Source organism: Rana temporaria, chromosome 1 (assembly GCF_905171775.1).
Source record: "Rana temporaria chromosome 1, aRanTem1.1, whole genome shotgun sequence".
NCBI lineage: Eukaryota > Metazoa > Chordata > Amphibia > Anura > Ranidae > Rana > Rana temporaria.
Window position 1 is genome coordinate 235151972 of NC_053489.1, and position 24817 is coordinate 235176788.

Consider the following 24817-nt stretch of genomic DNA (forward strand, 5'->3'; position numbering starts at 1 on the left):
ATTTAATGGCATTTTCCTTTTTATTTATACTAAAGACTGCCAACATATAATGACATGATTATCAGCACATTGTTAACATGGCATATGTGTTGTATCCAAAGTCTAAACTCCAAACTCAAAAGCTGTGCCCAAAGTCATCGGCATTGACTGTGGTCTCCCTGCAGCTGATCTTCCTTCATTAGTAACTTACCATGCCTTGTTCTGCACTGTGCTTCTATGTGGAGGCATCCATCTTGGTAGAGGCAGAACTTTGCTTCATATTAGAGCCAGTGTTGCCTACCTACCATATTACATTTTACTGACACAACACCCAAAATGTACTGGCACAGCCACGTTTTTACTTGCATTTCCAAAAGTTACAAAATTACAGTTTTAAGTGCAAATTTCAGTATTTAGTCTACAAACAAGTACAATATACAATTATCTATGTGATTTAAGGTAGATATTAAGGCAAAAAACATATTTCCTATTATATTTTTGATGCAGTAAGTAGGTAGCACAGGGACAGAAGAGCAAGAAATTAGAATGGACAGGCACACACACACATGAAATTGATTCTCACAGTGACACTGACAGCAGTGTGTAACAGCACAGATGATGATACCTCACCGACACTAGACGTCACCTCGAGTCACAGTGACAGTCTTTCTCCAGGTGGTCCCCTCAGTCCAAACAGCATTGACAGTCCCACTCCTGGTTTGTCTTGCTCCCGTCCTACAGATGAGGCTCTGGCTGCTCCGCTCAGGTCCCTTGCACCATGACATCACGTGACTTACTCACCTCTGCCAGACCCGTGCTGCCCAAACACACTGTAGCAAGCACTCGGATGGTCTCGTCTGGCTCTGGACCAGAACTGCACATGAGCAGTTCTGAGACGAGCATCACAGACATATTTTTTACTGGCAACCTTTTCCTGACTCTGACATTTACTGACAGGAGAAAGGTACACATTTTTTACTGGCTGCCAGTAAAAATACTGACAATTGGCAACACTGGTCAGAGCCTACAGCTACAGAGAAAACAGCGAGAAGCAAGGCAGTCAGAGGCAGCAGTGCCTTAGATCTCACAATTCAGATACACAGCTATTAGGTTGTAGGCATAGAAGTGTCTAGGCTCCTGACACACAAGGAAGTTTAAATGTTTCAGAATTTTTCCTAAGCACAACAAACATTTCTAGATGTTCCCTATACCATAGCAAATGTTCACTTTTTAAGTTCAGCTTCACTTTAATAAGGTTGTTTTTGCCTTGAGACAAAATAACTTGCATTATCTCTACAATGACCCACAGCAAACAAAATCAGATGGAAACATGTTACAAATGCAATCCAAATACCATTCTTCTAGTTCTGCTTCTAAAAAAGTTATCACAAACGTCTGCTAGAATTTAGTGCTTGGCTTAAAAAAGAAAATCACAAAAAAAAAAAAAAAACACACACACACATAACTGCTTTTCCTTCAATGCAAAAATAAGGTACATGATTTCTTTATTGCCAACATTTGCTCACAAAAAAATTAAGAGCATGGAAAGCGTAAGAGAAAAATCATTTTCCAGAATAATTTGTAATTTAAATTTGGTTAAGGCTTGGGTAATCTATGGAACGCTGTTTTGTGTGTTAATTGTTATGTCTAGGCTGAGATAGTGAATCAGCCAATTCGCCTAACAATCTAGTATTAATGATGTATTAATCATCTTAACAGAGTCTCTTTTCAAAATCTGTAAGGTTAGAAGAACAATCCTTTCATTTCAGTGAATGCAATGCTTTTCAATCACTTTCATAGCGAAGACTTGGGAAATCTGGATTTCTTTTCATCTACAATTTTTCCAAATAACCGGGCCGCCTCCAGTGCGCATCCCCAGTGGATGGTGAGACCATATCCACCATGGCCATAATTATGTATGAGCTGTGAACGAAAGACAATGTTTCAGTAAATGTCACTAGATATGTTTTTCAGATATTCCAAGCTACCATGCTTTCTTTTAATATTAAAATAAATAACTTCTATTAAATAGATCATATGATGATATAATTGCTTACAATAGATAACAATTTTTAACTGCCATTAGTAAGAACAATATTATTATTCAAGAATAATGGGCTGGAAATTTACACAGAACTTCTCAAATTCTAGGCACACTTCATTGTCCAAGTTCATTCTAAAAATAACATACTGTATACATTTCCTGTATGGAGGGTACACTGGTATATCATGAGAAAAGAGAAACATAATCGCTTTAAAGCAGGGGTCTCCAAACTTTCTAAACAAAGGGCCAGTTCAATGTCCTCCTGACTTTACGGGGGCTGGACTGTGGCCATTGGGAGTAGAAATTATCCTGGTGTTGGTGGGATTAAACAATGCATCTTTGGTATTAGGGGGGGGGGGGGTATAGTGCCCTATTGCTGGTGTCAGTGGGAGAAATAGTGCCCCATCATTGGTGTCAGTGGAAGGAATAGTGTCTTATATCAGTGGAAGGAAAAATGTCTTGTATCAGTGGAAGGAATAATGTCTCGTATCAGTGGAAGGAATAATGTCTTGTATCAGTGGAAGGAATAATGTCTTGTATCAGTGGAAGGAATAATGTCTTGTATCAGTGGAAGGAATAATGTCTTGTATCAGTGGAAGGAATAATGTCTCGTGTCAGTGGAAGGAATTGTGTCTTGTATCAGTGGAAGAAATAGTGTCTTGTATCAGTGGAAGAAATAGTGTCTTGTATCAGTGGAAGAAATAGTGTCTTGTATCAGTGGAAGGAAGAGTGTCTTGTATCAGTGGAAGGAAGAGTGTCTTGTATCAGTGGAAGAAATAGTGTCTTGTATCAGTGGAAGGAAGAGTGTCTTGTATCAGTGGAAGGAAGAGTGTCTTGTATCAGTGGAAGGAATAATGTCTCGTGTCAGTGGAAGGAATTGTGTCAGTGGAAGAAATAGTGTCTTGTATCAGTGGAAGAAATAGTGTCTTGTATCAGTGGAAGAAATAGTGTATTGTATCAGTGGAAGAAATAGTGTCTTGTATCAGTGGAAGTAAGAGTGTCTTGTATCAGTGGAAGAAATAGTGTCTTGTATCAGTGGAAGAAATAGTGTCTTGTATCAGTGGAAGGAATAATGTCTTGTATCAGTGGAAGGAATAATGTCTTGTGTCAGTGGAAGGAATTGTGTCAGTGGAAGAAATAGTGTCTTGTATCAGTGGAAGGAAGAGTGTCTTGTATCAGTGGAAAAAATAGTGTCTTGTATCAGTGGAAGTAAGAGTGTCTTGTATCAGTGGAAGTAAGAGTGTCTTGTATCAGTGGAAGGAAGAGTGTCTTGTATCAGAGGAAGGAAGAGTGTCTTGTATCAGTGGAAGAAATAGTGTCTTGTATCAGAGGAAGGAAGAGTGTCTTGTATCAGTGGAAGAAATAGTGTCTTGTATCAGTGGAAGTAAGAGTGTCTTGTATCAGTGGAAGTAAGAGTGTCTTGTATCAGTGGAAGGAAGAGTGTCTTGTATCAGAGGAAGGAAGAGTGTCTTGTATCAGTGGAAGAAATAGTGTCTTGTATCAGAGGAAGGAAGAGTGTCTTGTATCAGTGGAAGAAATAGTGTCTTGTATCAGTGGAAGTAAGAGTGTCTTGTATCAGTGGAAGAAATAGTGTCTTGTATCAGTGGAAGAAATAGTGTCTTGTATCAGTGGAAGGAAGAGTGTCTCGTATCAGTGGAAGAAATAGTGTCTTGTATCAGTGGAAGAAATAGTGTCTTGTATCAGTGGAAGGAAGAGTGTCTTGTATCAGTGGAAGGAAGAGTGTCTTGTATCAGTGGAAGGAATAATGTCTCGTATCAGTGGAAGGAATAATGTCTCGTATCAGTGGAAGGAATAATGTCTCGTATCAGTGGAAGGAATAATGTCTCGTATCAGTGGAAGGAAAAGTGCCCCAAGATCCGGATAAGGCAAGCAAAGGACAGCACCCACAGTTTGGAGACCCCTGCTTTAAAGGCTTTTAAAGATTTCAACCAAATCATTGTACCACCAAACTACTGTGCACTACACTACTACCACCACCACTGCCTTAGTTCTGCCAGATATGACTGCATAGTTTGAACCAGGAACTTATTGAAAATCTCATACCACTTCCTACCTCCCTGAGATTTTTTTTTCTCTGCATCCCTTTAATTTCCATTCCAACACTCTGCCTCTATGTCCGATTACAATCTGACATATATAGGTAACCTGCACATAAATCCAATGTTCTCCATATGGAGAGTGTAGAAGCAAAGATAGATTAAATCAAGAGATAGATAATTATGTGTAAATGGAATGGGGGAAAAAAAACACATAAACATAGGTCAGAACATAAGAAATAGCAGAATGAATACTAGTACCAAAAATAGAACAAAAGGGGAATTGTTGCCAGATTAGAATCACTGTTTGATTTGAAAGATATTTGTTGCATCCTAATTTGAAGACAAGAACTTCACTTTTGCTTGTTTTCTTTGCTCAAACTTTCAGCAAAATGGTGTATGGGGTTTGTGTAACTTTTTAGAGTACAGAAGGCTTAAATCCTCTCATCCTTTTTTTACTACTGTCCGTGTCTCTGTTCTGATCATTTCCCCTTGCTTTCTGTTATGTTTACTGTGCATCCTGTGACGGAAAATTATGGGAAATTTCCCTAACAGTGACACAGAGGGGGTTAATTATGAAAGGCAAATCCACTTTGCACTACAAGTGCAAACTACAAGTGCAAAGTGCACTTGAAATTGCACTGAAAGGGGTAGATCTGAAATGAGGGGAAGCTCTGCTGATTGTATTATCCATTCATGTGCAAATTAGAATGCTGTTGTTTACTTTCCTTGCATGCCCCCCTCGGATTTACAGTGACTGCACTTCCAAGTGCACATTCAGTGCAAATTTAAGTGCACTTTGCACTTGTAGTTTGCACTTGTAGTGCAAAGTGGATTTGCCTTTTCATAAATAACCCTCAGAGAACCATAAAATACCAATGAAGAATGGTTAGGAAAAAAAAATGTAATAATAGCCATTTTTTACATCGGTGTGTGTCCCCCCTTAGTAAAATATCCCTTCACTTACATTACCAGTGAATGTACACTTCAAACAGGAACTTTGGAAATATTTTTTAAATTACTTCACAGACAGCATTAAAAAAACTGCCAGGAGATCAGATGGCATAAGTGTATAAAGCAGCCATTCCCAACCCTTTTACTCCTCAGGAACTCTTGAAAAAGTTCTCAGGTCTCTGGGAACCCATGGAAAAAACAATTCATTGGCGGTCAGTGAGAAAAACGTCTATTATATTAGTAGGCAGTTGAAAGAATGCCCCCTTATGCCACGTACACACCATCACTTTATGTGATGAAAAAAAACGTCAATTAAAATGACCGTGTGTGGGGGAAAATGTCGTTTTATGTCTTGTGAAAAACGACAAAAAAAAATTGAAGCATGCTTCAATTTTTGGTGTCGTTTTTCAAAACGTCGTTTTTTGTGTCAATTAAAATTATAGTGTGTGGGCAAAACGACGTTTAAAACAACGTTTTTAAACCTGCGCATGCTCAGAAGCAAGTTATGAAGCTAGCTTAAATGGAAAAGAGTGCTGAACGTAACCTCGCTTTGCTAGAGCATTGTGAAAAAACGATGGTGTGTAGGCAACGTCGTTTTTGAAAATGAAGTTTCAAAAACGTTGTTTTATTTCATGATTTAAAACGTCGTTTTTTTTCATCACATAAAGTGATGGTGTGTACGCGGCATTAGAGTAGTAGACAGAATGTCACCTTTAAAGTTAGCTAAAAGGATCAATGATGTAAATTGGATGACTTTGCCAAGTTGTGTACACCCTGGAACTATGCAGACACCATTAAATGGGAGGTCAATCAGCCACAACTCTAGAAACGCCTTGCAATTTCTAGAAACACTCTGGCTGAGAATGGCTGGTATAACATACAATAGAAGCTTTTCCTGTTGTGTTTGTCGAAATGTGTAGAAGCTGAAAACTAACATAATATTAGATGCACTTACTTCACTCTTAACTGGTCCTGAGACAAATGGCTCTCTCTCCAGCCTGACTTTACTTCGTGATGGTCTCAGTCCTGTCCAATCATGCACAATCTTTGCATTCTGTATGTTGTAAAAAAAAAAAAAGCAACTCAAAGTGGAGCTTTGTTCAGAGAATTAAGTCCTACTAGGTTACTTTAGGCTAGCTCATTTTGCAGGTATAGCTATCTAAAACATAAAAAAATTGGGCCAGATTCAGGTAGACTTACGACGGGCGTATCAGTATATACGCCGTCATAAGTCCGAATCCCCGCCGTCGTATATTTAAGCGTATTCTCAAACTGAGATACGCTTAAATATTGCTAAGATACGACCGGCATAAGTCTCCTACGTCGTCGTATCTTAACTGCATATTTACGCTGGCCGCTAGGGGCGTGTACGCTGATTTACGCCTAGAATATGTAAATCAGCTAGATACGCCTATTCACGAATGTACGCCCGGCCGTCGCAGTAAAGATACGCCGTTTACGTAAGGCGTTTTCAGGCGTAAAGATAAACCACCAAAAAGATGGCACAGCCAATGTTAAGTATGGACGTCGGAACCGCGTAGAATTTTTCACGTTTTACGTCGTTTGCGTAAGTCGTCCGTGAATGGGGCTGGGCGTAATTTACGTTCACGTCGAAACCAATGAGTCTTTGCGGCGTAATTTGAAACATGCGCACTGGGATACGTCCACGGACGGCGCATGCGCCGTTAGTAAAAAACGTCATTTACGTGGGGTCACAATGATTTTACATACAACACGCCCACATCTTACACATTTGAATTAGGCGGGCTTACGCCGGCCCAGTTACACTACGCCGCCGTAAGTTAGAGCGAAACTTCTTTGTGAATACAGGACCTGCTGCTCTAACTTACGGCAGCGTAGTGTATCTGAGATACGCTACGCCCGCCGAAATCTATGTGAATCTAGCCCTATGTGTCTATACTGTTTTAATTCCAGTAATGCACGGTCTCACCTTGCTCTACACATGCTCAGTTGCTCTCTATTTTTAGGCACTGGCGGGATTGTAGAGGCAGATCTGCTGTCAGCCTTAAAGCAGAATTAAATCCTCCTATCCTTTAGAGCCTTTGAAGATGCTTGATCAACTATCATGGTGCTGCACATGTGATCAGCTATGACACCAGCCATTTGGTGCTTTGACAGTTTGGTTGAGGACACAGTTAGAAATCCTCGCATTCCAGGAACCATTAAATCGATGGGCTTAGTTATGCTTTATGATTTACTGCTGTTCAGGGGCTCTGGGCTTCAGCAAAATGACAGCCTCCAGCAAGAAGAAACAGGAGGAATGATGGAGGAAATATACAGCACACACTAATTTTGGTAGCATAAATATTAATGTGCAATGTAGGTTCCTTGCTAAAGAACAATATTTGTTATCAAGTTGTTATGGGTAAAGTTACACTTTAATAGAAATAATAATAATAATAATAAAAAAAAAAAAATAATCAGATCAAAGGGTATGCTTAAAAACCTTCTTGATGCAATCTACCCCAAACAAAAAAAGTTTTGTATGGAGTTACACTCCTGTATTAAAACTGTGTGTAGTTAATGCAATCATACGTAACGGGGAACTTAACTCCCAAAATCAAGTTGTTCCATTTAAACCTTCACCCCTCTTCAATTACAATAGTTTTTTCTTAATGTGTTTTTTTTGAGTATTTTTCCTCAGGCCCCACCTCTCACCTAAGACATATCCCTGGTTCTGCTGCCTCCTGGGATTCTCACATCACATCTCCCATAAGGCTGCAAGATTAAGCACACAAAGAGGGACCCGGCTATGTCACCTGAACAGTGGATCACAGCAGGACAACTCTGTGTGATAGAGTATGTGTTTTTAGGATAAGAGGTAAGGGGTGGGGGGATCACATGGGGGAAGGGTGAAGTTCTGCCTTAAGGGAGCCTTATATCTGAATTTCTGACATTTCAGGGTACAATATATTGGAAATTATTTTACTGTATATGTACTTAAAGCGGTAGTAAACTCTGAAAAAAAAAAAAAAGTTTCCACCTGCAAGGCAATATCATAATATGCTAGTATGCACTGCTTCCATCTTCACCCGGTCTTCCTTCTGTGTTCGGGGACTTCAGCAATGGAGTTTTGGCCATGGTACACAGCTCTGAAGGAACGGTACAGGTATGCCATTCCTTCAGAGTGCATGCGCCGGTGACGTCACCGGCTCCTGCCCGCTAGAATATCTCCTAAAAGGTGCAAGTTTAGGAGATATTCATTTCTCAATTCATTCAGTTTATTACCACTTTAACTTTTATTGCCTAACTTTGTGAATATTAGGCACTGTTAAATTACAGACTGTAGAGAACTGAATGATTATCATTCTCACCTTAAGACTAGGAATCAGCTCACAGCAGCTTTCCCAAATCCATTTATGATCCTCGGACACATCCTCCTCATTCCAGTTCCCTAGCTGGTAAATTCCTCCCAGAGTGACCAGCTGAGACCTGTACATACAGTATACTAAATATGGTGAATTATGTAACTATTGCATGACTTCCACCATAAGACATACAGTATTTGATTAAAGCACATTAATTTTAAGCATAGACAGTTTTAGCCGACTATACTCACCCAGGAATAATGTATGGTGTGGTATATACCCCTGTCGTTAGATCATGAGTTACAATGAAGTGTTTCATCCAAGGAGCAATAACCTAAAACAAAACAGATATGTCACACAATATATTTCTGGTACAATAATTTTGTATTAAAAAAAATGCACATGTGCAGATCAACAGTTTAACCACTTAGGGGGGGTCAGATGAGCGACATAAAATTACACAGAACGTCACAAAGTGCTCGAAGTATGACCCCAGGAACGAGAATGGGCAGAAGCCCCAAAAGGAAAGCGACAGAAAAAAAAAGGGGGGGGCACACAAGGGGGATGAGGGGGACAAGGGGGAGGGAAGGGGAGGGTAAAATACTTGCAGGCTAGGATCTAAGCCACACCATTAATTAGGAAGCACCCAGGCTGATTGGGAGTATTGTGGGGAGGGCATAAGACCACCAAAAATGTTGCATTGGAGTCATGGAGAAAAATCAACATTTTATCATTAATCATAAGATCAGTCATTATGCTCCCCACCACAGCGGTCGATACAGAGGGTTTCTTCCAGGCTCTGGCAATGGGTCTCTTTGCGGCGATAAACAGGTGAGTTGACAGTTTTTGTTGGTACAAATATAAAGCCCAATTTAGACAAAGCAGTAAAGCCAACTTGCCTTCCCTATGCATGGATATATGTAATAAGGTTTGAAGGAGCCCGAAGACCCTGGACCAGAACCCCATCAACCAAGACAAGACCAACAGGTGTGGATAATGTTTCCCTGAGATGTCCACAGCCCCCGTCTGTCGCTATAGGATGGCTTTGCACTGGCTATACAGGCAGTAACCCAAAACCACCTCAAGTGAACCTTGTAGGCAGCCTCCAATGTAGTAGTGTTAAAGGAGCACTTTGCAACATGAGACCAGGCCTTACTTCACTCTTCAGGGTCAATGGATGCCGCCAAATCATGTTTCCAACGAGACTTATAGGAGGCGGCAGCAGAACAATCAAATGCGTTGAGAGAGGAATATGCTTGTGTGATGGTGCCGGAGGCAATTTGGGAGCAAAGGCAGGCAAGTTTGAATGCTGTTTTTTTAAAGGGGTAATTGGAATTACATTGCAGAGAGGACACCCAGTGTCGGAGTTGAGAATACTGAAAAAATTCAGCGGGTGGAGCTTAGTGGGTTTTCTGGAGTGAAGGCCACGAGGGAAAGTCACACAATATATTTGTAACCATCATAATTTATGTGCCCACTGATGAGCCATGACTCCTTTAACCACTTCCATACTGGGCACTTACGCCCCTTCCTGCCCAAGCCAATTTTCAGCTTTCAGCACTGTCGCACTTTGAATGACAATTGCGCGGTCATGCTACACTGTACCCAAACAATTTTTTTATCATTTTGTTCCCACAAATAGAGCTTTCTTTTGGTGGTATTTGATCACCTCTGCGGTTTTTATTTTTTGCGCTATAAACAAAAGAAGAGTGACAATTTAAAAAAAAAACACTATTTTTTACTTTTTTATTTAATAAATATCACAATTTAAAAAAAAAAAAACGTTTTTTTCCTCAGTTTAGGCCGATATGTATTCTTCTACATATTTTTGGTAAAAAAAAAATCGCAATGATCATATATTGATTGGTTTGCGCAAAAGTTATAGCGTTTACAAAATAGCTGATAGATTTATGGCATTTTTATTTTATTAATTTTTTTACTAGTATTGGCGGCGATTTGCGATTTTTTTACTGTCACCGTGACATTGCGGCGAACACATCGGACACTTTTGACACGTTTTTGGCGCCATTCACATTTATACAGCGATTAATGCGATAAATATGCACTAATTACTGTATAAATGTGACTGGCATTCAAGGGGTTAACACTAGGGGGTGAGGGAGGGGTTAATATGTATCCCTAAATTGTGTTCTAACTGTGGGGAAAGGGGGGTGACTGGGGGAGGTGACCGATGCTGTGTCCCTATGTACAAGGGACACAGATCGGTCTCCTCTGTCCCCTGACAGGACGTGGAGCTCTGTGTTTACACACAGAGCTCCACGTCTTGTCCCTGTAGCCGCCGATTCCGAGTGCCTGGCGGACATCGCGACCGCCAGGCACGCGCATCGGCATCTCGGGGACGCGCCGGGCGCGCGCGCGCGGCCGCCGGCGCGCTCGCGCGCCCCCCAGTGGCCACAAGAATACAGGACGCCAAATGACGTCCTGTTGAATTTTCAGAGTAACCGTGGAGCCGTCATTTGACGATGGCCCGGTACTCTAGTGGTTAAACAAAAAGCCTCCAGATCAACTACATATATTGCATGTATTTTGTAGCAAACATTATTGAGATTGAAGACCTCTACCTCATTCTGTTTCTATAGACTGCTGACATTGTTTAAAAAGAGAATCGAACACTGTGTACCCACACCCTGTGGGTCTGTATCAAAGTAAAAAAAGACACACCTAACACCTTTACTCAAAGCTAAGAAAAGGTTGTTGGACTTCAATATACAAATATTCAGCACCAAATTGTACAACGTAAATACTTAAAGCAGATTTCAACACCCCCCCCCCCCCATTTTTTTAAATATCCCTTACTTACATGGTGGCGAGTTCTGTACAGTTCAGATACTCACCAGTCCTGTCTCCTTTACTGGCAGTGCTTAGTCCCATGTTTTCCTCTGATGTCATAGAAATGCTGCAGGCTGTCCTGGGTCCAGCCAGTGTGCCCTGCTAGGCCCTCACCTCCATTTTATCAAATGAAAGGAAGTCACATATCCCAGGAGGCAAAGAGGGGGCAGTGAATGTTGTTTGCCTAGGTAAATGATGTGCGGGGGGGGGGGGGGAGCTGACTTTTTTTTGAAAAAAAAAAGGTAAATAAACAGAACAAAAAAAAAACAGCGTTCAACGTGCTCGGGACCGGAGGTGGGGTGGAAAGGAGGAACCATGCTGCAGAAGCTGAAGAGCCGCTTTTAAGTATAGAACATTTTTATATATATATATATATATATATATATATATATATATATATATATATATATATATATAAAATGCTGAAGCATGATAAATATTATATATAAACACATTTACAGCACTGGTTTAAAAAAAAATAATAGAATACGCTATACAGAATTGCCTCATGCAGCAAACATACAAATACATGCGTCATACATAAAGAAAAGTATATATATATATATATAAAAAAAAAAACTGTTTTCTGTTTGCAGATTTCTACTGCGCTGACATCACTCAAGAGTTACATCTACAGTGCAGCCTGCAGAGTAGTGGCACTAGAAGCATAATTACTGCAATTATTTTCAAAGTGTCTGCAGCTTGAATAACCTAGTATGACGTCCATTTTCTTGTTATTTATTTCCCATATCTATATGGAACAATAATCTTATAGATCGAAAATAGATTTAGACTTTAAAATCTACATAGCATCTTGCATAGTAATACCAGTTGTATTGCCTTGAGCAATTATGTTTAATTTCTTAGACAAAGAGCAAATGGGTCATAATGTTGCTTTCTCAAACATGACAGGAAAAACAGCAGGATATATACAGTAAACGCTTTGACACATACCTTCAAAATCTGCCCTCTGCCTGGCTTTAAATCTGGATCAGGCTGCAGCTGTCCTGAACGCATTCCTGTGCAGTTAATGATGACATCTGCCCCTTGAGCAGCAAGCTATAGATTCATAAAAAAAAGCTATATGAGATAAAACATACAGTAAAACCTTGATTTGAGAGTAACTTGGTTTGAGAGTGTTTTGCAAGACAAGCATTTTTTTAATACATTTTGACTTGATATACAAGCGATGTCTTGATATAAGAGTAGCGTCATGTCACAACTGAGTATAAAAGAGAAGAGAGGAGCCTCTAAGTGTAGCAATATGTTTACATTTAATGAAGGTACAACATTTAGCAACAAATTGCTACACTTAGAGGCGCCTCTCTTCTCTTTTATACTCTGTAGCTCCTGCTGGATTTTGCTTCTTCTAATCCCCTTGTGGAGGCTTCCATTTGTGGATGGACATTTTATGGTTTCACAACCTATCACATTGCTATATTATAGACTGAAGAACGTATGAATAAATGGTTGTGGAACAAATCATTTGAGTTTCCATTATTTTTTTATGAGGAAATCCCTGTTAGCGAATCTACGATATGTAAAACACTAAACAAGAATGGATTTCATGGGAAGATACCACAGAGGAAGCCACTGCTGTCCAAAAAAAACATTGCTGCACGTTTACAGTTTTCACAAGAGCACCTGGATGTTCCACAGCAGTACTGGCAAAATATTCTGTGGACAGATGAAACCAAAGTTGAGTTGTTTGGAAGAAACACACAACAATATGTGTGGATAAAACGAGGCACAGCACACCAACTTTAAAACATCATCCCAACTGTGAAGTATGGTGGTGGGGGCATCATGGTTTGGGGCTGCTTTGCTGCGTCAGGGCCTGGACGGATTGCTATCATCAAAGGAAAAATTAATCACTAAGTGTATCAAGACATTTTGCAGGAGAACTTAAGGCCATCTGTCCACCAGCTGAAGCTCAACAGAAGATGGGTGTTGCAACAGGACAACGACCCGAAGCATAGAAGTAAATCAACAACAGAATGGCTTAAACAGAAGAAAATACGCCTTCTGGAGTGGCCCAGTCAGAGTCCTGACCTCAACCCGATTGAGATGCTGTGGCATGACCTCAAGAAAGTGATTCACACCAGACATCCCAAGAATATTGCTGAACTAAAACAGTTCTGTAAAGAGGAATGGTCAAGAATTATTCCTGGCCGTTGTGCACGTCTGATCTGCAACTACAGGAAACGTTTGGTTGAAGTTATTGCTGCCAAAGGAGGTTCAAGCAGTTATTAAATCCAAGGGTTCACATACTTTTTCCACATGCACTGTGAATGTTTACATGGTGTGTTCAATAAAAACATGGTAACATTTAATTATTTGTGTGTTATTAGTTTAAGCAGACTGTGATGGTCTATTGTTGTGACTTTGATGAAGATCACATTTTATGACCAATTTGTGCAGAAATCCATATCATTCAAAAGGGTTCACATACTTTTTCTTGCAACTCTAAATAAAGACAATAGGAAAATACAATAAACAACTTACAAAAAAATCCTCTCTGGGTTGTTTTTGAGAGTATTGCTGCGTACACACGGTCGGAATTTCCGACAACAAATGTTCGATGTGAGCTTGTTGAAAGAAAATCCAATCGTGTGTATGCTCCATCGGACATTTGCTGTCGGAATTTCTGACAACAAATGTTTGAGAGCTGGTTCTCAATTTTTCCGACAACAAAAGTTCTTGTCAGAAATTCCGATCACGTGTAGCCTTTGTGTTGACTGTAAAGTAAATAACTCAACACCAAGTCCACTGTATGGACCTCTTATATATTTGTACATGTTGATCATATCCCCCCTTATTATCCTCTTCTCAAGAGTGAATACATTCAGTTCCTCGCTCTAATCTTTCCTCATAGCTGAGCTCCTCCATGCCTCTTATCAGTTTGGTTGCCCTTCTCTGCACTTTCTCCAGTTCTCCGATATCCTTTTTGAGAACTGGTGCCCAAAACTGAACTGCATATTCCAGATGAGGTCTTACTAATGATTTGTACAGGGGAAAAATGATATCTCTCTCTCTGGAGTCCATACCTCTCTTAATACAAGAAAGGATTTTGCTCGCTTTGGAAACCGCAGCTTGGCATTGCATGCTATTATTGAGCTTATGATCTACCAAAACCCCCAGATCCTTCTCCACTATGGATTCCCTCCAGTTGTACTCCCCTTAGTATGTATGATGCATGCATATTCTTAGCCCCGACGTGCATAATTTTACATGTATCAACATTAAACCTCCTCTGCCACATAGTCGCCCAATTAGACAGTGCATCAAGGTCGGCTTGTAAATTGGAGACATCTTGTAATGACGTTCTTGCAGCTTTCCACACTGACAATTGCCGGCGTGCCTTTCTGAACCCGTCAGCTTCCTTAATGAGGGGGTAACAGGCTCAGGGAGTCATGCCAACAGTGGCAGCCTGATGTGACCCACAAATTGCCCAGGTCTAGGATAAATGCTAATTTATTCTAAGTGTGCATGGAAAAGGTATAATACCCTTTCTTTGTTCCTAAAGCCTTTCTCTATCCAGTACACACTTTTCCTAAACAAGGCTTCGGTCTAAATCTTACCTCTGCGAAACTTTCAATCTTCTTGTGAATAAACGTTACTCCTGCCTCCTGTAGTCTGCAAGGATAAATTCAGAATAAAATCACTTAAAACACATGTTATAATATGAATGGAGAGGGCAGATTTTATTTCAAGCATCTATTTCCTACAGTATGCAGTGTATATCAGAGGATTTTCTCTTTGAATTGAATGAGAAAGCAGAAAGCCTTCTGTGCTGTATGAATGAGATCTGGACTGGTCACAAAGTGATATCATAGCACTAAAAGTGTAGGAGTTTCTAATTGAGGGGGGGGGCTCTGTATATGAAGAAATGTTTTCGTTTTCTTTCCCGTTCACCTTCATAATATTACTTGGGGCTCAGGTCACCCACCCCCTTCAGCCCCCCCCCCCTATTTCCGTCCCCCACCACCCTTTGTGTACCCCAAAACTAATTATTATATATATATTTAAAAAAAATCTGCAGCATCCTCCTGTGAGCTCAGGGTGAAGAGGTGGGTGAACCTGAAGTGAGATATAAAATGCTGGTCTTCAGGGGACAGCACCAGATTTTAGGGAAATTTAGCAGACAGAGCAGCTTATTTTTAGAAGAAGGAAGTGACTTTTTCCCCCCAAAGATGGAGTTGTGCTTTAACATGCCTTAACACACAATCACAGTTGAATGTTATGTTTACTGTGGAATCTTTTCAGACAAGAATATATTTTAAATATAGAACATACTTTTTGGTGAGCCAAGGTAAGTAGTTTTTCCCCTCGATCATCAATGCTGTGTTAAACCAACCATAACTACAATATAACAAGAAAGAAAGTAGTTAAAGAGGTAACATCATTAGAATAGACAGTACGGTATATATTATTTATTTTTTGTAATAAACTGTATATATTACAAATGTAATATTCAAATAATTTCCCAAATTTTTCCTCTCTACTGTGCAAACAAATCATCTAGGTTAAATAAATCGTCTGTTTTTATTTTACTTTTTTGTTTTGCTTTAGTTAATTTCCACTAACCAGTTACTGAGAAAAAAATACAATAATTTTAAAGGAATTTAAGGCTCCATGCACACTGAAGCTCAAAAACGGCCATTTTTGGGACTTTCTTTTTTTGAACAGCCCATAAACTTCCCTATGTTATCCTATGTGTCCATGCACACATGGACCTTTTTTTTGAACGCCCTAAAATCTCATTCAGGAGTCGTTTCTCTGACCACAAAAAAAGCCAAACGCACATAAACGCTGATAAATGTTGATAAATGCTCAAAAACGTGGCTCGCCAGCATTTAACGTTTTTGATCTAGAGATCTATATATATATCTCTCTTTTGTGGCCCCCAACGAATAACCGAGCGCCACTCAGGACTAAGGATGCGCTCAGGTGTGTTATTTGGATATACTGTATTTATCTGCGTAAAACACGCACAGGCATACGTATAAGTCACTTTAAGAGGGAAGTTTCAAGAAAAAAATTCAATTTTAAACAAAGAGCTGTGAAGCAAAATAAGGGTTAGTGCACATCAATGCAGCCTAATCAGTGCCCATCTGCAGCCCCACCATTGCCATGAATGCAGTCTCTCTATTGCAATGAATGCAGCCTCTTGTTCCGCCCCCTCCCTCTCCCCTCCGAGGCAGTGCTGATAAATACGGTATATATCTTTTGTGGCCACAAAAGATATATATATCCAAATCACCAGGTGGGTCGTATTAAACTGGAACACGGGCTGCAATTGGTCCGCGGGCCGGACTTTGGACATGCCTGCTTTACAGTCAAGGAAGTTGCCATCTTAGCCTCTGTTTGATTTGCAGTTGCCATGATGCAGCACATGAGATCAGTTTAATTACCAGCCATTTGATGGCTTGTTTGGTTTGATTTCAAGACAAACAACTGTGACAATTATGGCATGACGGCATGCCTTGAATGTAACTGTTTTGGGAAACCGTTAATGTGTTGGGTTTAGACTGGTGCGACATGCGTTCCGACTTTGAGAGCACATGTCGCATGACAAGTACCACCCCATTAACTGCAATGAAACCATTCTAATAGGAGCGACTAGAGTCGCTCCGACTTAGAAAAAGGTTCCTGCACTACTTTTGGTGTGACTTCGGCATGACTTGCATTGACTTCTGTTAAAGTGGATGTAAATCCGATTCATGAAATTTGAGCTGGGCACATATATCTGAAATATTTTGTTATCTCTTTTCAATGAGTCAAGTCTTATAGCTCTCTTTTGAACAGTTCCTCTGTTATCAGCCTGAGAACTCCTGACATATTTTTTGACTTTTTAGACAAAAGCAGCCTGAATCTTTTGTGAAAAGAGGTTGCTAAAATAGATTAGCAGAGAGCAGCTCCTTTTACAAAACAGCTCTGAGAGTCTCTGCCTATGATGAGAGGGGGTGTGTGCCTTTCCCCCAATCAGAAATGTTAGCTATCTTGGCTTTATGCCCAGACATCACACTCTGTGTTAGACCCCTTTGACACTGAAGCATTTTTACAGCGTTTTAGCAGTAAAAATAGCGCTATTAAAACGCTCATAAAACGCTCTCCATGCATCTCACTGGACCCTTTCACACTGAGTCGTGCAAGCAGCATCTTTGGAGCAGCTTTTGGGCGCTGAAAAAAATGCCCTAAAAACGCCCCTCTCCATTGAAATGAATTGAAAGCGATGTAAAAAGGCCTTACCCTTTCACACTGAGGCACTGCAAAAACGCCCTAAAACGTTAGGGTCTTAGCGGTGCTTTACCAGCACAATGGGATTGCAGATGAGGCTTCGCTCGAATAATGTTCAAAAAACGCTCAAAAAATGCCCCAGTGTGAAAGGGGCCTTAACCAGGAAGAGAAAATCTCCTAACAAAATCTGAACTTTCTAAACAGTATATAAATGTGAACACAGCAGATATACATAAAAAAACTATGTAGGGAGAGTGTATCATCTGAGGCTGTTCCCTTCGCTGGGTGTATGGAGGGTTTACATCCACTTTAAAGAAGTCATATGCAAGTCGTGCGGCAGTCACACTGGGATGTCGGCTTCAAAGTTGTGCAGAAGTCGCGGCAGTATGAACCGGGCCTTAGTTCTGCTTTAAGTGATCTGCATTCAGCTGAATGGGATAACTGGTCACTTGTCAATCAAGGCTGCATAATGCCATTTGTATTGAGTAGTCTAAAATAGACCAAACAAGGTGTTCTGCATTACAGCTGCACTCATAAATGCCTTATCCTGCTTTTTTTTCTTTTTTACTACCCAGGTACCTGGTCCATGGCTCCATAACAGAGCATTCCCCAGGAGATAACGGGGGAAGGGGCACTCTTTTACCACCCGACCGCAGTCCACCTCCACCCTGGCACAAACGTGTCCAGGACTAACAATAAAACCTCTGTGGGAATCCCAGGTGCTAACACCTGCTACTACCACCAGCATGTTGGGGAAGGACCCAGATACTGACTCCAAATATTAATAATATTTACATAGTGTGTATTTATAATATGTAGGTGTATGCACGCCTGTCCTTACAAATAAACAGAAGCTCCTAGAGCCCTATTCAGGGCATCTCACCCACTTGCTGCACTGACCAAGGGGTACCCAGGGGACTCACCTCATGAGGCGACTGCCCATCGCTGCTGTCCGCTCTCAGCACATGGTGTGTGAGAGGAAAAGAACCGTGAGGTAACTGTGCGGCATCTGCAGGGACCTGTGTGCGCCGTAGGATACAGCACTAGGGGTCAGGACTACTCAAAGATGGCCGCCGAGCATTCAGAACCGCAATGTAAGCTGCGCCATATCGTGGCTACGACAAAATGGCCGCCAATGGGAGTTTTCAATGTAATTGAAAAACCTCCGAAAAATGGCGCCAGCGCCGGCCAAAATGGCGGCAAAATGCTGCGTTTAAACAGGGAAAGCCTCCCAGGACTTTTTAACAGTGAAAAACCCCTCACAGGAAAGCCCCATACAAAAAAAGAAAAAACACACGCCAGATAACACCGTCCCCTCAGGAAGGCCCCCCCCTGACAGTGGCAATGTTAGCAATGCAGCAAAGGGAAAGGAGCAGGGAAGGGAGGAGAAGAGGACCCCCGAACCCCAGGAATGCGCAGCCGTACCAACCCACTGAAGCAAGAGGGACTGTACTTACCCGTCTGAGTGAGGACCAACTGACGCATTCCTAACAGAACTACAACCGCAATGGAGGTAGCTGTCGGCCCGGTCCACTGTGAGTGAGACAACACCACAGCCCAGTCATATGTGGACCTCGGAGCAAAGCTCACCGGCCACCCCAGGAGTCATGGGGTATAGCGTGGCAGACCCAGCCTCTTTGCAAAGGTGTGCCCACGCTTGCTGGTCGGACTGAGTAGACTACAAGGATCTATATTATCCAGCCTGTCTCTCAGCCGACAGTTGAAAGAAGATTCTTCAAGAAAAACTAAAATAAAATAAAATTTCTCCTCAGGGCGCTGGGCCCAAAGGGAGCCATACGTCCTTCTCCTTGCTAGGCAGAACGAAACTGAGGCTGCATACTGCAGGGAGGAGGGTTATATTTGGAGGGACCGGGGCGGGGCTGTTCAACTCTGTTAATGTAACATGTATTTAATTATCTAACATGTTTCTGCCTAGTCCTCTCCTGTAAACAGGGAACATAACCCACGTATAAAGATTTAAGGAGCTGTGTCTGTACATGGACGATAAGAGAAAAGCAAGTTTCAGTCAAACGCAGTTCCAGATGTATTCCACTAGATGTCTCCATTTCTAGCACTAACTTTGGCAGCCCTCAACAAAGCAAGCAAAAAAATAAAAATAAGTTGAGCACAACTCTGTTTATGGGACAAAATAGCAAAAAGTGCACACTACATAAAAGTTACATAGTTACATAGTTAGTCAGGTTGAAAAAAGACACAAGTCCATCCAGTTCAACCATAAAAAAATAAAGTTATCCTGGACCCCATAAGAAAAAGGCTCAGACCTTTACAAAATTGTACTATTCCATTATCAAAATAATATATTATCATTTTACAATAAAAATAATAAAATGTAATGCAGATGCAGCCCCACAATCACAAACTGAGGGCTGCTGGCCAACGCACGTGCTGCATTATGATACAGTAATTGCGCCAATTACATTTAAGTAGAAACTTGGCCAAAAAAAGAAGTAGACATTGTTCACAATTGTATATGTCAATGTGTCATTCATGTTTTTTTCAACTTTCACTTAAACACCTGTATCCAGGAAATAATTCAAGCTCTTTTGGTGTTAGGTGACGAAATCCTAGGACATCATCTTTCCATGAAGGCTCCTGGAAAAACAATAATATTGGTAAAATGTTACAATGTTATGTGAGGAAAATTCAGTGAGTTTATTTAACCACTACAATTACATTAAAATACTATAGAAAATTACTTGCAGGTTCAAGAGTTTAACAATTGTGAATTATGAAAATAATTGCATTTTGTACTCACTGTAAAAATCCTTTTCTAGGAAATTCATTGAGGTTTTAAAGACAATTAGGTTATACTGCCACCTACAGTTTTCTAACAAGCAATGGCAAAAGCAAAACACAGAGGGCCAGATCCACGTAGAACGGCGTAATTTTAAGCAGGCGTAGCGTATCGTAGTTACGCTACGCCGCCGCTACTTTGACAAAGCAAAGCAAAGTTGCGTTGGCGTAGCGTAAATAGGCCGGCGTAAGCCTGCCTAATTCAAATATGAAACATGTGGGCGTGTTTTATGTTAATGTATTGTGACCCCGCGTAAATGACGCTTTTTACGAACGGCGCATGCGCCGTCCGTGAAAGTATCTCAGTGCGCATGCTCCAAATTAACCCGCAAAAAGCCAATGCTTTCGACGTGAACGTAAATGACGCACAGCCCTATTCGCGAACGACTTACGCAAACGACGTAATCGACGGAAAATTCGACGCTGGCCCAACTTCCATACTTAACATTGGCTGCGCCTTATATAGCACGGGTAACGTTACGCCGGAAAAAGCCTAACGTAAACGGCGTATCTGTACTGCGACGGCCGGAAGTTCGTTCGTGAATTGGCGTATCTAGCTGATTTACATATTCTAGGCGTAAATCAGCTTACACGCCCCTAGCGGCCAGCGTAAATATGCAGTTAAGATACGACGGCGTAGGCGACTTACGCCGAGTGGTTGGGCCTGTGTATAAAGAACTCAAACAAAATAACAATAACAATAATAACAATAATAATAACAATAATAATAATAATAATAATAATAATAATATATATATATATATATATATATATATATATATATATATATATATATATATATATATATATATAATAATTGTTCTGAACTAGGTTTTTGTTCATTGGAGGGACATTTAAAGTCCTATTTATAGAGGTTTTCTTTTTGAACTATTCAGTTAAGGATTTAGCCTTCCAATGACATTAGGAAAGTCTGAGCTTTAATTTGTTGCTGCGTAACTTTTGACATAAATCCTAATAGCAGAAACATCAGTTAAAAAAAAAAAAAGTAACAGATAATTGTGTACTAAGTGATTTGGATCATGCACAAGGACATTCTATCACCTTAATAATTGTGTGCCTTACCATGATTACCAAATCCCTATTGGTGCAACTAGTCAATAATATATGGATACGTTTGACTATACTAAATCCAAATAAGGGCAATTGTGTCATAATAGTGCAGTGCACAGCTTTAAGGATATGCCACTGCATCATAATTACCCTTATTTGATAAAAAGATCTTATAGATGATATGCACACCTGTCGGTTTATTTTAGGGGACGAGGAAAATGTTTTACATGCTGCTAGATGATAGGGATGAGCTTCGTATTTGAGTTGAACTCATGTTCGACTCGAACATTGTATGTTCAATCGTTCGTCGAATTACGAAAGTTTTGGGCCGTTTGCGCCAAATTCGAGTGGCGTGTCACGGCCTATAACTCACTGCGGCATCGCAGTGCATTACTGGCTGATGATTGGCCAAGCATGCACTATGACCAGCATGCTTGGCCAATCACAGCGCGCAAAAAACGGAGAGCCATATTTGTGGCTCAGGGGGTTTAGTACACGCCCCACACTATATAATGCTGCCTGCTACCTTATGTGATTCATAAAATTGGCTAAAGCCGTGTACACACGATCGGATTTCTGATGGAATGAAATCCGATGTATTTTTTCATTGGATATCCGATGAAGCTGACTTTCATCAATCTTGCATACACACCATCGGACTAAATTCCGACCGTGTCAAAACGTGGTGACGTAAAACACTACGACGAGCCGACAAAAATAAAGTTCAATGCTTCTGAGCATGCATCGACTTGATTCTGAGCATGTGTGGATTTTTCTCCGATGAGTTTCCACACAGAGGATCGGTATTTTCTATCGTTTTTTTATCCATAGGAAACATTTAAAACATGTTCTATTTTTTTATTAAGGGGGGAACTAATGCGCAAACCAAAATACTGGAAAATTAAACTAAATGGAATAAAAATAAATAAATAACAGCAGCAGCCACAACAATAAAAGTGCTCTCACACACAAAAACTGAAAAAAGGGGGGTGTTTGTGGCGCTTGCTGTAATCAACCAACCAAAAAAGTGCTGAAGTGCAATCAAAGTGCAATATACAAATAAAAATAAATAGTTATATAACACATTAATAGAATAATAAAGTAATATAAGTATAATTGTTATCAATCAACCACAATTAATGAGCAATCCAAGTCCAGTGATAACATTTATCCGATAGCAATGAAAACATTCCTGCAAACTACATGCAAAGTAGCAAAGGTGAGTCTCTGTGCAAAATTATGAATCAATACAGTCCAGTGAATCCAAAATAATGTGAAAAAAATCTAAAATTTAATTTAAAATCAAAGTAATATATAACTATGATAATGAATAGGTGAAACTCCAAAGAGCAATCCGTGTCAGATTTTCCAATATCCACAGCAAATTTCCAAATGTGCAGTGCTCCAATCCAAAATGAGTTCTTATTGCAAAGTGCAGAGTGCAAGGTGCTTCAATCCTAGTGACCCCGTTTCCCCCAGCCTCTCACCTCCGCTGGCTTATAAAACAAGCCTCTCAAACTCCACAAAGCCTGTAGATCCTGGGTGGCACTGGTGACCTCTCAGGGAGGATGGATGGCTCTCAAAGATATAACAAACAACGGAGGGGCTCTATAGTGCATTAACGTTCAGACTGGTTTATTTAACACAGGTAGTAACTTACATTTAAGACGAATAACAGCAGGCACGTCTGTCTCTCAGGACACTATACAATAACAAAAAGCACTTCCGCTCTCGGTCGCGAGCGGAGATGGCGTCATCACCGGCTCCCTTCCCTTTTTCTTCATTACGCGTTACGTGGCTGCACACGCCACTTAATCATAGAACTCATTTTGGATTGGAGCACTGCACATTTGTAAATTTGCTGTGGATATTGGAAAATCTGGCACGGATTGCTCTTTGGAGTTTCACCTATTCATTATCATAGTTATATATTACTTTGATTTTAATTTTAATTTTAGATTTTTTTCACATTATTTTGGATTCACTGGACTGTATTGATTGTGAATAAATACAACCAAAAGAAAGCTCTATTTGTGGGAAGAAAATTATAAAAATGTCATTTGGGTACAGCGTAGCGCGACCGCGCAATTGTCATTGTAAGTGCGAGAGCGCTGAAAGCTGAAAATTGGCCTGGGAAGGAAGGGGGCGAAAGTGCCTGTGATTGTGTCTTGATGTGGTTAAACTAAGCAGTATAACAGACAAAAAGAGATGCAAGTACAATGATAGGGAAAGAGCATTTGACAACTACATATAGTATACAGTAAAACCTTGGTTTGAGAGTAACTTGGTTTGAGAGCGTTTTGAAAGACAAGCAAAATGTTTTAATACATTTTGCCTTGATATACAAGCAATGTCTTGATATAAGAGTAGCATCATGTCACAACTGAGTATAAAAGAGAAGAGAGGCTCCTCTAAGTGTAGCAATATGGGGCCAAATTCTCAGAAACATGTGTAAATTTAGGATTATCTAACTTATGTCATTTAAGTTACGGCGCCCTAAGTTGGTGTCGTAAGTACCGTATTCTCAGTGCATTTGCGCACAAAACTGCGCCATCCTTAACTTAAGTTTCAATGCGTAAGGCGTGGTTATGGCAAGTGGGAATGAAGTGGGCGTGCTTCAATGTAGTGAGCCGTGACCCCATGCAAATGAAGTGCCGGCCGTACTGCGCATGCGCGCACGAATCTGGTCCTCACTGCGCATGTGCAGAACTTTGGTCAGCGCAATCAGTGAGATAGGTAAAAGGCCAAGCGTACTTAGTTTGAAGATCGCCCTGTGTCTAAATAGCCCCAGTCAAACAGACTTCAATTGCAAAAGTATTTCCCTGTGTTCCCTTCCTAAAGCAAGTTGCTTCTGCTTTGAACGTTTGTCAGTGTTTGTTGGTAAGATTGGTTTGTGAGAAAAGTGTTTGTGGAGTTGGAGGGTATAGTTGGTGTTTGTTTTTGATAATTTGTTCTTTGTTTTGATTGTTTGCCTGTTTGTTTTTGAGAAGTTATTTTTTTTGGTTGTGTTTATATTTTTTGTTTTCCTTTTTTGCCTGTTTGTTTTCGAATTAATAGTAGCTGTCTGTATATTTTTTATTTTTGCTTGTTTGTATTTTCTTTGTTGTGTGTGTGTATTGTTGTTTGTTTTTTGGGTGAGTTCCCTGTTGCTGGGTGTTGTCTGTCATGGCTCCCAAGCGCAGGAAGCTTAATTTTACCCTGGCAGAGAAGCATATACTTGCTCAGGGCGTCATTAAATTTGGGCGATTTCTCCATGGCCCTGAGAGCCACACCACCACCCCGGCCAGGAGGAAGGAGATCCTTCAAAAGATCACCGATCGGATCAATGCGGCGGGGGGGGGGGGAGACCAGGACCATCGCTGGAGTTCAAAAAAAAATAAATGACTTGAGGAGCGTGTCCCGGAACAAGCTGGCAACGCTGCATGCCCATACCAGGGGCACTGGAGGAGGGGGACCCTGCCCAGTCAGGATGAGTGAGG

At 40.6% G+C, this 24817-nt stretch overlaps 1 protein-coding gene across 5 annotated transcripts in view; it reads right to left on the minus strand.

Annotated features, from left to right (window-relative positions):
- Nucleotides 1-1445: 1445 nt before the first annotated feature.
- The window catches only part of DAO (D-amino acid oxidase), a 67333-nt gene continuing 43961 nt past the window's right edge, over nt 1446-24817 (minus strand). For all 5 annotated transcript variants that reach the window (XM_040351886.1, XM_040351885.1, XM_040351884.1 and 2 more), the window contains exons 4-11: nt 19990-20066; nt 15510-15575; nt 14795-14849; nt 12168-12272; nt 8615-8697; nt 8370-8487; nt 5990-6088; nt 1446-1902 (exon numbers count right to left, since the gene is read on the minus strand). In XM_040351886.1, coding sequence (XP_040207820.1) covers nt 1774-1902; nt 5990-6088; nt 8370-8487; nt 8615-8697; nt 12168-12272; nt 14795-14849; nt 15510-15575; nt 19990-20066 — 732 coding nt within the window. In that variant the 3' untranslated portion in view covers nt 1446-1773. The remainder of the gene's footprint in view (nt 1903-5989; nt 6089-8369; nt 8488-8614; nt 8698-12167; nt 12273-14794; nt 14850-15509; nt 15576-19989; nt 20067-24817) is intronic.